A 14,677-nucleotide genomic window follows, 5' to 3' on the forward strand; every position below is an offset into this window, starting at 1 on the left:
TATCATCCTCCTCTCACCTGCATCCACCAGCTCTTGCTCCACCCCTTCCCTCACCCTTTTTATACTGACCATCTACCCTCTTTCTTTGCAATCCTAATGAAGAGTCTCAACCTGAAATGTTGACTGTCCATTTCCCTCTCTAGCGGCTGCCTGACCCACTGAGTTCCTCTAGCATTTTGTGTGTTGCTCCACAATACTCCAAGTACAATCTAACTAATGTTTTGTACAGCTGCAACATGATGTCTCAACTCTTGTACTCAATATCTCGGCTTATGAAGGCAAGTGTACCAAATGCCTTCTTCACTACCCTATTCACCTTTGTCACTATTTTCAGGGAGCTATAGACTTGCACCCCAAGGTCTCCCAGAGGTGAATCAAACTAATTTCCCACATGCTTGTGAATCTTTAGAATTCTCTTCCTCAAAAGGTGGTGGAAGCAGAGTCTGAATATTTTTAAAGCAATGGTTGATAGATATTTGATAAGCAAGGAATTGAATGGTTACCATGGATAGAAGGGAATGCTGAATTGATATTACAGTTAGATCAGATAGTTAGTAAGACCAGAGGGGCAGGCTTGAGGGGCTAAGTGGCCTAATCCTGTTACTAACTTGTACGTATGTATGTTCTTGTATCTCCCTGTCTCAACTTATTCACATATAAGAGGACTTGTAATCATCTCCAAGCATGCAAGGAAAATCTGTTACTGACAGGCATGATTTGAGCACAACATTAAGAATGTTGTTAAATTGAATATTATTCCAATAGTCATTAGTGGGTTTCAACAATAGAATGCATAGTTGATCATTTTGAACATGTCTATTAAATTAATATCCAAGAATATACAGTGTCTTTTTTAAATACTGGATTAGAGTCAGGATTTTGTGAACCAATCGTCAGAAGCTATTTTGCTTTTAGGCTTTCTCTAGATAATTTTTTTATGACATCACCCCACTCCTGACAAACTGGTCCAGTTACTTTACCTGGTAACTAATGAGTAGGAATTTAAATGTATTGTGTTTGTTCAGGTCAGGGGTGTTTTTCCAGTTTTTATGAGTAGTTAGGTATTTTAATTTTAGTTATTAAAAAAAATGAAGTCAAGAGATGCATCAACATTCAGACTCTTTTAGTCTCTATAAGATTGTTGAAGAACTTCTCCAAGCAATACTGCAGCAGGGAATGAATTGCATATGTAGAAAAGTTGTGCATTGATTTTTCATGTTCCTATAGTTTTCATTCATGTAACTAAGATAGTTACATCCATGTATTTTTTGACTTTATTCATGGGAAGTGTTTTTTTTTCATCGTTAAACTGCTCGCAATGCATCACAAGCCATTTTCAAAAACCTCTGGCAAATGTGCTGTAAAGCTGGGATGCATCTGGCAAAGTTAATAGCTCACCAATGGATCCATCAGTTTAATTCACTTTGATCCCCATTGCCTGAACAAATTCAAGACTGACTTCTTCCTCTTGCTTCCTTTTTATTTTAGTTACAGTTTCTATAAGTACCATTTCCACCCACACTTTCACTCCTCCGGCTTTTCTTCTCCATGTGGAAACAAATGAGATTGGTCAGCCTATAGCGGAGTGAAGGGAAGGGCTTTTAAAAGCAGAATATAAATTTGGTATGGTTGTTATTTATTGCAGGCAGAGTATTTTATCATTCCAGCATGAAGCTTTACTGAAAAAAATACTTTTCCATGTAAGCTTACTTAATCATTTTGTTATTGGTTTAAAGCAAAATGCTTAAGTGCTATTGTCCAGTGGTTGAAAAATAGACCCTTCTTCACAAACTGAATCTTACTGGTTACAGCAAGCACTCTAATGATGATGATCTAGACTTTGGAAAGCAGAAGAATATACCTGGAGTAAAGTATGGTTTAGACTATGGAAAGGATTAATTATGATATAGCAATTTTCATCAATTTTTAAAATCAAATTTGTAATTCATGCCCAACTTTGGACAAAATAATATTGAATTACATATAAAGGGAAAATAATTGAGTTTAGTGCCTTTCATCTGAATGATATTTTGTATCTTACCATTGCTTCATCCTGTGGAAGGGTGCTTCTATTTTTTTTGAATGAATAAGGATGAGAAGTATAGATGGTTAATTTCTGTACGAACAAAGATGGTGAAAGTATGTGCTCTCTGCCTTTAGTTAATTAGCAGTCAGTCTTTTGGAGAGGCTGTAGATAAACAAACTGACAAATAGAAATAGGGTAGAGTGCAATGTAAGTTCTCCCCTCAACCATGTGGGAAGTCTTTAGAGACTGTGGGATGCCACAGAACACAATAAAAAAACATGGAGTGTGATGGGAATTAGTCCCATGGCAGTGAGTAATCAGAATTGAAATTGTATAGAAGCCTGTGTTTACAACAAATGCAGCAGAGACCACGAAGTTCCCTTTGTAATGAACGCAGAAGTAGGAACAGTTTGTTTGCTCTTGGTACGGCATTCACTCGTGGCAGGACAACACTTTCTCATAGTATGGGCTTTGGTAGGCAGGGCCTATAAAGCGCAGGCAAATGATATAAATAATGACTGATTACAAGGTCACTTTTATTTGATTGGCTCAGTGCTGGAAGGAGACGACCTGTACCTTACTTCTGATTATGTATAAAAACATCTTACTCATTCAGGGAGAAAGTGTGAATTATCTTCTTCCAGTCACAAGATCGATTGAAAAAAGCACAGTTCTGTTTGACCTGAAGTATGGATGGTGTGAGTGATTCTTTTACCACAACAATCCCATATTTTTTTCCACTTCACCCTAGTTATGATTCTTTTAAAATAGAAAGGGGGAATCTCGTTGAAACCTACCAGATACTGGAAGGCCTAGATAGAGTGGACATAGAGAGCCTAGGATCCGGGGACACAGCTTCAGAATAAAGGGATGTCTCTTTAAGACTAAGATGAGGAATTTCTTCAGCCAGAGGGTGGTGAATCTGTGGAATTCGTTGCCACAGAGGGCTGTGGAGGCCAAGTCGGGTTTACTTAAGGCAGAGTTTGATAGGTTCTTGATTGGTAAGGGAGTTAAGGGTTATAGGGATAAGGTGGGAGAATGGGGTTGAAAAAAATCAGCCATGATTGAGTGGGAGAGCAGACTCGATGGGCCAAATAGCCTAATTCTGCTCTTATATCGTTATGGTCCTGGTCTAAAATGTATCTGTTTCCTTCACTGACCCGCTGCATGGTTATGACACTTCCTATATTTTTTGCTGTGAACTCTCCTGCTGAAGATGGTGATATCATTTATTTTATATGACAAGAAAGTACCTTGAAGTAAATATCCAAAGTCTGCAGGATAGTATTTTTTTAAACAAAATTGACACTAAACAACATAAGGAATTTTGGGACAAAGGGTTTTGTCACAGGTAGGCTATATGGAGCATGTTAAAGGCAGTGAAGGAGATGGAAAGTTTTAGGGAGGGTATTCAGTGCTTTAGATGGTTGAATGCATGGATGTGGAACAATTAAAATAGGCCAGTGGTAGAGAAGCCCAGTGGTTTTGACATGGAAGCTGGAAGAGGTTACAGCGATAGGGTAGGCCAAGACCATGGAGGGATTTGAATGCAAGGATGAAAATTTTGAAATCAAGGTATCGTGAGTCGAAGAGCTGGGGAGGGATAAAAGGAGTTCATTCATTCATGGGATGTGTATGTCACTGCCACGGTCAAGAATCATTCACAGCATCTATGCCCAACCCCTCTCCACCATCAAATGCACTGAGAAAGTGCTAGTGATCTCTGGAGCAAGCAATTTACAGCATTTTGACCTTGAGAACATGGAATGATATTACCCTGTTTCATTGTATGTACGGAGGGGAATTTCAAGGCAATGCTCCCGCTACCTTGTCTATCTAGGTTGAGGATTCAGGAGGTACTGTCAAAGAAGCCTGTTGAGTTGTCAGAATACTGTGCCGGTTGCGTGGGGCTGCCAGGCAAACAGGTTGTGTTGTCTTAGGTGATATTGAGATACCTGAGTATAACAGAGCTGCACTCTACCAGAAAAGTGGATTTTATCACACTTCAGATTTGTACCTCATAAAGGGAAGAAAGGCTTTGCAGAGGCAAGAAATCTTGAATCAGGCATGGACAAAAGGGTGAGATGAGCGTGACTATGTCACCCTTTTGTCTATGCTTGGATCAAGAGTATATTAAGTATGGGGCCAATTGATCTTGGTGGAAGTTAACCTGCCATCCTGCACAAAGGAAGATGATTGTTATTGCTGGAGGGCAACCTTCTAAGCCCCTCAAGTATCCAGTCAGTGCAGAGACTTCTCTTCAGTTCCCATTGATTTCAGATTTACTGGAGCTTTTCAATTCCGCAGTCAGTCAAATGTTGCCTTGATATTAAGGGTAGTCATTCTTATCTAATCCTTCTGACCTCATTTGGACCAAGGGTATAATAACATAAGAGCCAAATGATCCTCGTGGAAGTTAAATTAAGGATCAGTGAATGACGCTTGACAGCACTTATGATAAAAACCTGCCATTAATTTTTGTACTGATGGAAAATATACTGAAGGGGCAGTCGTTGGCCTGTTCTGCCCTGATTGTTGTTGATGATACAAATCTCTTCAAAATTTCATTGTGTCAGATGGACTTTCCAAATGTACAATCTCAACCAAGTACAGGGAACAAAGGCAATGGGCACATGGGAAATAACAGCTCAAGGTTTCCCTCCAAGTTTTTGTGTTGTGTCTTCATGAGGTGGCACCTAATTGGGCACACCTGGTAGTTCTCTTGGAGTGCTCTTACATATTTGTCATTGAAGAAAGGTTTGGTTCCTTGCCTGTTGGTAATGATGGAATGATGTTGTAATTGGTCATAGAATATAACTCTGTTGCTGCTGGTGACCAAACAACCTCAGATGCCCAGTTTTTAATTGCTGATACTGTTGTGTATCTATTCCATTTTGTAATGAGGTCATAGTGTCACATACAATGTCCACGTGTGAAGGTGGGAAATCCACAAAAATAGCACGCTGGTCATTTGTATCAAAACAATGATAGAATGTTGGGATTATTGCAAAGTGGATGGAATATTAAAGCAGAGAAATCTTAGTAGAACTACGCAGGTCTTTGGTGAAACCACATAGGGAATATTGCATACATTTTTGGCCTCTTTGTTAAGGAGGACATATTTGTATTTGGACACAGTTCAGAGAAGGTTCACTAAGTTGATTACTTGGATGAAGATCTTATGAGGAAGGATGAGCTGATTGAACATAAACTCTTAGGAACTTGGAAGAATGAGCAACGAACTTTTTGAAACATACAAGATTTTGAGGAAGGTAGATGCTGAGAAGCTATTTCCCCTCATGGAGGAATTTAGAACCAAGTGGCACAGTTTCAGAATAGGTGGTCACCTATTTAAGTCAGAGACAAACGGAGATTTCTTCACTCGGTGGAGACTGAATCATTGAATCAAGGCTAAGACATAGATTTTTGGTCTTTTGGTGAGTAAAAGCTTATATGAAACAGGCTAAGGCCAAGTGAAACTAAGACCAAGATGAGACTCGTCCTGGATGGCATAATAGGCTATTATGGCTTACTGCTGATCCTACTTCTGAAGTTCTTACAGTCTCAGGATCTGGCATCAGCTGTATAAGACCGAAATAAGGAGACATTTCTTCATGCAGAGAACCTTAAAGTTTTGTAATTAACTATCTTAGGGGACTCAGAAACCTCAGTATATCCAGGCCTAGATGGAAAGATTGAACATGAAGGTAATCAGAAGATTGGGCGGAAAATTGGACATGAGAAAAAGTGTCAGCCATGACTTTATTGAATTATGGAACAGGATTATGTGTCAATATGACCTATTCCTGCTTTTACTTCTTGTATTCCTTTGCAGGATAGCATGGAACATTGTAGGAAGCAGATGTCTTGATTCCAAAAGCTTTGTTTAGCCTCCAATTAGGAAGCTACATGGAAGATAAGTGACAATGCATTAATAAGCAAAATAGTAGCACAAAACCATTCTAGTAACATAAAAATATTTTTTTGGAAGTAATACCTATTTTTAATATTTTTTTGTGCCCACACTGGTAAATGTCCCCAAGCAAAGAAATTGTATAATTTCGGGGCAGATAAAGTATAAACATGAACAATGCTATTTCTCCTCCCACCCAACAGTTTCCCAAATCAGAAAAAAATCCTTAGCACATTTGTGCAGATGCATGCCTGCTGTCCCTCATGTAGTTACTCTCAACTTAGTAAGATTACCAATATGTTGGGAGGGGGAGGGGTGGGAGAGTGGCTGTGTCGAGGTGGACAGGAGAGGGCTTGAAGTGGAGAGGGGAAGCAAAGGAGTTATGAGTAAGGGGAGGAGTGGGATCGTGGAGTGAGAGTGGAGGGAGGAAGGGGAGAGGGCAGGGGTGAGAGAAGAGGGGGGAGGATATAAAGAAGGGGGGACTGTCTTTGTTGTGGACACACTCCTACTTTCTATTAAGAATTGCAGAATGCTCAAACTTGTGTCACATTGGACCTTTTCAATTAAGAGAAAAGGCTTCAGCTTCCCTGCTTGTGTGGATTCAGTTGTATTTTGGGACACTAAATTATAATGCGTTAATCCATTAGTCCAGTCATTATGCTCTTGCTGATCTCCCAATACGCTGTTCAAGAGTCATCTCGGATTGGAACACAATCACAAATAATATGTGCTCCGTTGGAACAGTGTTTAACCTAGCCTGTCCTTTTAAGTCTGCAGCTCAACTACTCCCTGTAAGAAATTGGTCCAAACAGGCACAAACAGCAATCAAGGTGCTGTTGTTGAGCAAGATTTTTGTAAAATACTCCTGTATTTTAAAAAGCACTATGTAAAGTTGTTGTTTAACTTTGGCACGTTGGAAAGGGAGGGTGAATAGAGGTCAGGGTCTGTATTGGTATGAATGGCATAGGTAGAAAAAGTGACATACTGCAAGCAGATTTTAAGGAGATAGAACAGAGGTAAAAAACCAGGATCTCCGGCGAATGTATATATCTGCCAGTGAATATAGAAATAGGATAGCACAGATGGTTGAAGAGATGGTGCAGAAGGGAGAGATTTAGATTCCTCATGCATTGGTCCAGTTCTAGGAGAGGTGGTAACTGGACAGATTACACCTCAACAGAGGTGGGATAAATGTTCTTGCAGGATGATCAGCAACTGCTGTGCAGGAGATTCAGATTAATTTGGGACAGGAAGATAACATTAAGAAGGAGATAAAAAAAGATGAAAAAGGATTAGTAGGAATAAATAGTACCACAAGTGATAGGTCTTTTTGTTAAACAAAGCCAGACTAAGAGTACTAGAAAGATCTACAAACAAAAGTGTTTCTCATGAAGTTACTTCTGTAGTAAGAGGTTCCAGGTGGTGGTAACACCATTGAATGTCAAAAAGGTGATTGGACTCCATCGTGTTGGAGAAGCCTGCCACTGAAGCGGCACAAATATTAGTTGTCACCTCTGATAGCAAAACTGAATGTCATCTAGATCCTGCTGCACAAAAGTATGGACTGCTTCATTTTCTGGGGTCAGTTTCATATCCAGGGCTTAATATCTAGGGCTTGTACATTTAAGATAGAAAAGGAGGAATTTCTTCTCGGGTCATGAATCTTTGAAATTCTCTACCCAAGAGTCAAGATACTGAATATATTCAGAGGGTGGTGGGTATGGGCAGGCACGATGGTGTAGTGGTTAGCATAATGCTATACAGCGCCAGCGACCCAGGTTCTATTCTGGCCACTGTCTGTAAGGAGTTTGTACGTTCTCCCCGTGTCTGCGTGGGTTTCCTCCCACATTCCAAAGACGTACAGGCTAAGAAGTTGTGGGCACTGGAATCGTGGCGACACTTGCGGGCTGCCCTCAGTTCATTCTACACAAAAAGATGTATTTCACTGTGTGTTTCGATGTACATGTGACTAATAAAGATATCTTGTATAGAACAAGCTGCCAGAGGAAGCTATAGAGGTGGGTACAGTTACAACATTTAAAAGGTATTTAGACAGATACATGGATAGGAAAGGTTTAGAGGGACCTGGGCCAAACATTGACAAATGGGAGTAGCTCAGGTTGACATGGTTGGCATGGACGAGTTGGGCCAAAGGCCTGTATAAGTCTATGACTCTAAAGCTAGACAATAGAAGTTGTGGGTTACAGAGAGAAAAAAAGCTGAGCCAAATCCAAAATCAAATCAGGCGTAATCTTAGTGAATGGGGGAGTCAGCTGAAGGACCTACTATTTCTGTATGTTTTAAATCTGCTCACTCCTTGAGCTGCTTCACTCACCACCTGCAGAGACCTGGTCCTTCAGAAGTTGGTCATCTGGTTATTGATAGTGTTTACCAACTCATTTTTGATAACCAACAGGATTCATTTTGTGCCCTTACTTCTTTCACTGCTTCTTCTTCATGTTGTTCAATATGGAGGAGCAATGATATGTCATGGTGGAAGATAATGAGAAAGATTTGACCTGATGCCAAGAGCTTTCATGGGATCTAGAGTCAATACTGGAGTCCCTATGTTTCAGGACAGTTTATGCCTCTACCTGCAGGGCCCGTCCTGTTGAAGCAAGAGAGATTTAGCAAGGGATTGTGATGCTACAGCCTGGAATACTGCCTGCAAGGTATGATTTTGTCATCTTTCTGCATATTGACTGGCTTGTGCCAAAGGTTTCCTGATTTAGATTCTTGTTCCTAAAAGTTTGTAAGGAGACTTGGCAAGATCAACTGGTTGGTTCTGACTTTACTGTGTCAGGTTTCATACTGATACATTTTATTGTTTGGAATTTTTTTTAAAACCTAGTAGTTTTGTGGTCATCAATACTGATAATAGAATTTGCCTCACTTTTCATTCTAGATTATTTCACTACATTTAAAATTCCACAGCTGCCATTGGTGGGAATTGTATTCAATGTTCTAGCTTGTGAATTGAGTAATTTAACTACAGCACCACCAATGCACACTATACTGTAAAGGCACTTGTTATTTTACGTAATTAGGAGCATGCAGACATTGTGTATGATTAGAGTGATGGGTTAATGAATCACACTTGATGGAAAATGCAACTGTATTCTTGAGCATTAGTCAAGTCCCAACAGCAAAATGTATTTTTTTAAATTGCAATAATTTCACCCAAAGAACAGGTCATTTCCAGTTAATAAGGCAAAAATGCAGATTAGGAGGCTTAGTGTTCTTGCAGTTTGATTTTTATGGGATTGACCAGATTCACATCAAATTAAAATGTTACATTATCCAACACCCAAGTTTCATAAAATTGCACAATATCCAAATAAGCAATACAATTTGAAATCCATACATTTGCAATGACTAAAAATTTCATAAGGTAAAAAGTTTAATGTTTTTTGTTCAAAATTCAACCCTTGTATCACCAGCATCAAGGTTGTAAACACCAGTACCTCATTAAGTTACCCAGCTTAAAATGGAACTCCCAGCAAAAGAATGTATTTCAGAGCAGTCTACAAAAATTTCCAATGCTCAGCAAAATGTTCTAGTCTCCCAGCAACACTGCCTTGTCTGATATTCATTAATTAATAGTTTCCATCTAACCACAATTGAAGGAAACTTTAAATTGAGAATAATCATAAAATATTTTACAACCAATTTGTTAGACAATTCATTTTTAAGCTGATTAACATTGAAGGCACATCTTTATTTAGAAACTTCTTTTGAGATTTTACAAAACTCAGAACACGTGAAATAGCAACAGGATTATCTTATTTTCTTTTTCAGTCTTCATACTTCACACCCTGGGATGTCTTTGCAGTGGAAGCAAGGAGGAATTTAATCATTGATTGAACCTGCAGGTGGCATGAAAATTAATGCATCATTAAAGGTATGGCCAAATGGCCGTAGCCTGTAAACCCCATACATCATGACATGCATATGGTTGGGAGAACTTCCATGAAAAGTAATAGCCAGATCAGAGCAACATCCTTCCACAACTTCATTTTGATTGTTAGACATTGCCTCCCCAATGAGGGTTTTTACATTTTTTGAGTTGAACAGTTCTTTTCCTTCATTATCTTCTGCATTTTCAGCAAATACTCCTGTGTATTTCAAACATACTGCAAGTTCCTTTTCTTCAGACATCTTCCACAGTAAACTCCCTTTTTCAGGGCATTTCACAGGATCACTCATAACCCAATACAGCCTTTCTAATGCTTCTACACTTAGGACCACACCCGAAGAAGTCTCTACATATTCCAAAGTACCCGATTTGACTGTATGACCAATGTAGAAAGGCTCTCCTGGATCTTTATTTAATAAAAAGAACTTAAGATTTTCAATAATTGCAAATGAAGTTGCCTGTACCAGAAAGAACCAGCTATAGTCATCCTTGTAGGTTTCATATGCATGCTCGAAGGCTTTTCTTGTCCCAATCCATTGGTCTTCTGTTCCGAGGCTGACTGATTGAAAGGGTTTTATGGTTTCAGAACTATAAAAGACAGCCCCGTCACAATGTTTGCTCCACGTTTCTATCACAGAGGCCCAATAACCAATTTCTTTCGGTTTAACCATGATCAAACACAAAACCCGGATACTTTGGCTGAGCTCCAATCGCTTTGCCTCTGAAAGTTTCAGTAGTTCGTCCTTGTTGGGGACTTTGAGGTGGTGATGTTCGTGACTCCGGGGTTGCATTTGGCCGCCCATCTTCGAGTTGTTAATGAGGGTGAGGAACAAACATAACACTCCGCCCAGAATTATACCCTTCAGGAAGGAACTGCCCTCTTTAATCATCTTTGCATCTGGCGACGAGGGAAGAAGGAGGTAGGTGGAAATGGAATGTTCTTCAGCAATCACCTCTGGCTTGGGGATTACAAAATAAAGTTGTGCATCAGATCGGCTCTCTGAAAGGCAGCGCTAAAGCGGAGTTGAGGCAAAGACATTTCGGCCCCGAGAAAAGGCGGCGCATAGTATCCGTCACCCGGGTAACCAATCCCGCCGGCAGCCCCCGGCCCGACCGCCGACCGCCGCCCACCCGCTCACGGCACAGCACGGCACGGTACGGTACCAGCCCCCTCACCTGCAGCCGTCCGCCGCCGCACCACTCCCGCTGGGAACTCGCCCAAAGCCGCCAACCGGCCACTTCCGAGTCACCCGGAAGTTCGACTCTGCCAGTATAAAGCATGGCCGCGCACGGCGACCATATTTTATACTGGCAGGGATTCAGCGAGCAGGAGTCTGCGGAGGCGCCAGGTACATCAGAGGCTGGTAGGAAATCAGACGATGTTTATCAAAGGCAGTATTTTAACATAGAATTTTTAACGACTGTATAGTTATTTCATTGGCCGTTTAATTAATGGCACTTGTTTTTTTTACATTTTCTCTTCAGTCTGTTTCTGGAGCCTCATGCATTTTAGTTTCCATGTTTTCTCAGGCAGCCTGTTTATGTTTCCTTTATTCAGTTTATGACTAACAACAATTATGTTAATATTTAAATAAAAATCTAGCTTTTCATATAAGGCTGTCACGATGTGAAATAAAAGGTAACTGAAAAATTGCGATAACAAAAACGTTTATCGACAGGAGGTTTGGTCGATGCAAAAAAACTTTTTAAAAAAAGGCCATGAAATGATGAAAAGGGTAGGTGAGGGCAGTAAGACTGATGAAAAAATGTCTGCATCTGAAAATGCCATTTAATAAAATACTGCATAATAGACACGCAAAGAAAATAGAAAGCAGATAATTAAAGAATCTCTGTCATTGTGAATACTCACTTGATTATGGAATCAAAAGTGGTGGCGAACGAGTTATTTTCAGACGGGGGTGGTGAATATTAAAAGTTGTAATCATTTAAACCTGGCTAGTTGGGCCCCTATTCTAGTTATCCTCGTTCGGAAAGATGTCAAGGTCTTGAAGAGAAAGATTGACCAGAATAGTACAAATGTTGTGGGACCTTCTGTTGTCTGTAGAGACGAGAAAATCTGACGTTGTTTTCTTTGGAATAGAAATGGTTAAGAGGAAGATTTGATACTACGATTCTAATAGATTAGATAACAAACAGCTAATTCTGGTTTTGACGGGCTTGAAGTATCAGTGGCTGCTATATTGTTTAATAGAAGTGATTGCTTGTCAATTTCCATAGCAACTCTCAAGTGACTTTCCATGGTGAAACTGGTAGCTTGTGTTCTTAAGAGACAATGGTGTCAGATTACTGTAAGGTACATGTAAACAGGTTTTTTCAAGACGGGTTCACATTTGAATTTAATAGTATTTATGAAAGCTTGTTCATATGTACAGGGTGTTTGTAATCCGTGGAGGGCCTGTAAATGAAATACAGGTGATTCTTGTGTTATTGGGGGGAATGTGTTCCTAGAAATTGGGCCATATCACAATTTTCCATTACACAAAGCTGTGCCTTATACACGTGTCAAGAAATGAGAGTTGAAAAAAATTGTTTATTTGCTTACTTATTTTCGCACAAATTCCACAAGAGCGAATTTTACACCATACCTCAAATTTTTGGGTAGTGAATTGTGTTAGCAAACATCAGTAACCTGAACGGCTGTAATGCGGTGGTCGCTTGTAACTGGCAGATGATACTAGGAGAATAGTTTTAAGCATCAAGGTTTAATATATCCATGTGTTGTTTGAAAGGATGAAGGATTTAGATTTAATAATGATTTACAAAAGGGGATTAAATAAATTGGAGGAGAAAATTTACATGGCTATGGTTTGGGATTGGAATCCCAAATAGCATTCTTCTGTTCTCCACAAATCTATGAACTCGTTTGTTTGTGTCGACTGGGAAACCTGTTTTCTCTTATTCATTTGAAAAAAGTATTATTTTGAAAGCATTCATTGTATTCGTGAATGAATAGAGACTAGCTGGTTAACTTTACAGATGGAAGTCCTTTATCAGAGCTTCACTGCTGAAATTATGTTAATGTAAACTAAATTATCAAATCCATGATTATCGTCCACCATTATCATGCACGTTAATAACATTTTGTCCAGGGTGTTCAAGGAATATTACAATAGTGACCCAACTTGTACATCCACTGTGGAAGCACAGTCTTTCCAAAATGGAGAGATGGGAAAACCAAACCATAAGATGAATGATAGGTGGTAGTATGAAATTATCACGTGAAGGGCTGAATGGTCCAGGGTAGGGAAGATGACAGAATTACAGCAGCACAGATAAAAATAAATATAATAGGAGTAATAAAAGTAAATTTTAATTTCGCAGCTTAGACAGGAAAGTGATCTGGTGAAGTGAATTACCTCTGCCTGTTTGGTTCTATGATTGGATGTGATCCATCATATTACAACAGAGGTGGAGATGGTGATTTCGAAACCTCCCCACAATCAGTTTGAGACATTTATGTTCCTGAACCTCTAATCAAGGTGTCCTGTTCAGCATCAACAGACTAAGTTTAAAAATATGGTGTCCACAATAGGCACTTAGTCAACAATGATCTGATCACCAGTGCACATTTTGGGTTCTGCCACTTCTGCATTACATCCTTAATCCAAATGTGAACAACTGAATTCCAGAGCTCAGGAGAGAATGATTATGCTTGATGTCAAGGCAAGGAGTCCCAATAAATTTTAAACTGCAAGTAATTGGGGAGCAAACTGAATTGGTCCAGATAATACCTTGCACAATGGAAGGTTATTGGAGATCTATTATCTCCCCTGTTGGACATTGCTGTGGGAATACCTCAGAACAGTGTCTGAGGCCCAATCAATTAGCCATCACAGTATCAGAAGTGGCACGTTCACTGGTACCTTACTTGTGTTTGCACAACGTTCAGTTGCATTCTTGGATATTGAACTAGTTTATATCCAGGCTGGAGATGATAACTAGCAAGTAACAGACACGCCTCATAAGTTTCAGGTCATGGCTATCTCTAACAAGATCAAGCTTAACTAACTCCCATTGACATGAAGTGTTAACCTCCTCATGTCATCACTGATCACAAGATTAACTTTGTTACATAAATACTGTGGGTATAATATAGATCAGTTACAGTTATGGGGGAGAAATGGCAGATGAAGTTTAATCTGGGCAAGTGTGAGATGTTGCACTTTGGGAGGTGAAATATAAGAGGAAAGTATATAGTTAATGGCAGGACCCTTAACAGCATTGATGTATGGGGGATCTTGGGGTCCAAGTCCATAGCTCCCTGAAAGTGGCAACACAAGTAGATAGAATGGTAAAGAAGGCGTAAGACATGCTAGGGCATAGAGTAAAAGAGTCAGGAAGTCATGTTGCAGTTGTATAAAACTTTGGTTAGGCTGCACTTGATGGAGTATTGCATGCAGTTCTAGTTGCCCCATTACAGGAAAGATGTGGAGATGGCTCAGAAGAGGTTTACCAGGATGCTGCCTGAATGAGAGGGCATGTGCTCTAAGGAGAAGTTGGACAAAACTGGGGTTGTTTTCTCTGGAGCGGTGGAGGCTGAGGGGAGACTTGATAGAAATTTATAAAATTATAAGAGGCGTAGATAGACAGCTGTCGAAATGTCTAATACTGGAGGGCCTACGTTTAAGGTGAGAGGGGTAAGTTCAAAGGAGATGTGTGGGGCAAGTTTTTGTTTTACACACAGAGTGGTGGGTGCCTGGAATGTGCTGCAAGGGGTGGTAGTGGAGGCAAATATAATAGAGGCATTTAAAAAGGCTCTTGGATATGCACGTGAGTGTATAGAGAATGGAGGGATATGGAT

At 39.9% G+C, this 14,677-nt stretch overlaps 2 protein-coding genes across 4 annotated transcripts in view; one reads left to right on the plus strand and one right to left on the minus strand.

Moving 5' to 3' along the window:
- Nucleotides 1-9,177: 9,177 nt before the first annotated feature.
- Nucleotides 9,178-11,152, minus strand: c1galt1c1 (C1GALT1-specific chaperone 1). 2 transcript variants are annotated; one of them, XM_052022401.1, is made up of 2 exons: nucleotides 11,032-11,152; nucleotides 9,178-10,814 (listed from the first exon to the last, which is right to left on the minus strand). In XM_052022401.1, exons 1-2 carry the CDS (start codon nucleotides 11,134-11,136, stop codon nucleotides 9,789-9,791), a joined length of 1,131 nt encoding a protein of 376 aa, XP_051878361.1. In that variant the 5' UTR covers nucleotides 11,137-11,152; the 3' UTR covers nucleotides 9,178-9,788. The 2 variants fall into 2 exon arrangements, with proteins under 2 accessions (XP_051878361.1, XP_051878362.1); XM_052022402.1 differs by having other exon boundaries at nucleotides 9,178-10,810; nucleotides 11,032-11,094.
- The window catches only part of LOC127573860 (non-POU domain-containing octamer-binding protein-like), a 74,936-nt gene continuing 71,400 nt past the window's right edge, over nucleotides 11,142-14,677 (plus strand). For both annotated transcript variants that reach the window (XM_052022396.1, XM_052022400.1), the window contains exon 1: nucleotides 11,142-11,219. The gene's annotated coding sequence lies outside the window, so the exon portion shown is untranslated. The remainder of the gene's footprint in view (nucleotides 11,220-14,677) is intronic.

This window comes from Pristis pectinata, chromosome 8 (genome assembly GCF_009764475.1).
Source record: "Pristis pectinata isolate sPriPec2 chromosome 8, sPriPec2.1.pri, whole genome shotgun sequence".
Lineage (NCBI taxonomy): Eukaryota > Metazoa > Chordata > Chondrichthyes > Rhinopristiformes > Pristidae > Pristis > Pristis pectinata.

Coding starts and splice junctions, on each gene's coding strand:
- c1galt1c1 (XM_052022401.1), bottom strand. CDS start 11,136: ATGCTTTATACTGGCAGAGTCGAACTTCCGGGTGACTCGGAAGTGGCC. Junction 10,815..11,031: donor GCGGCGGCGGACGGCTGCAG/GTGAGGGGGCTG, acceptor GTAATCCCCAAG/CCAGAGGTGATTGCTGAAGA.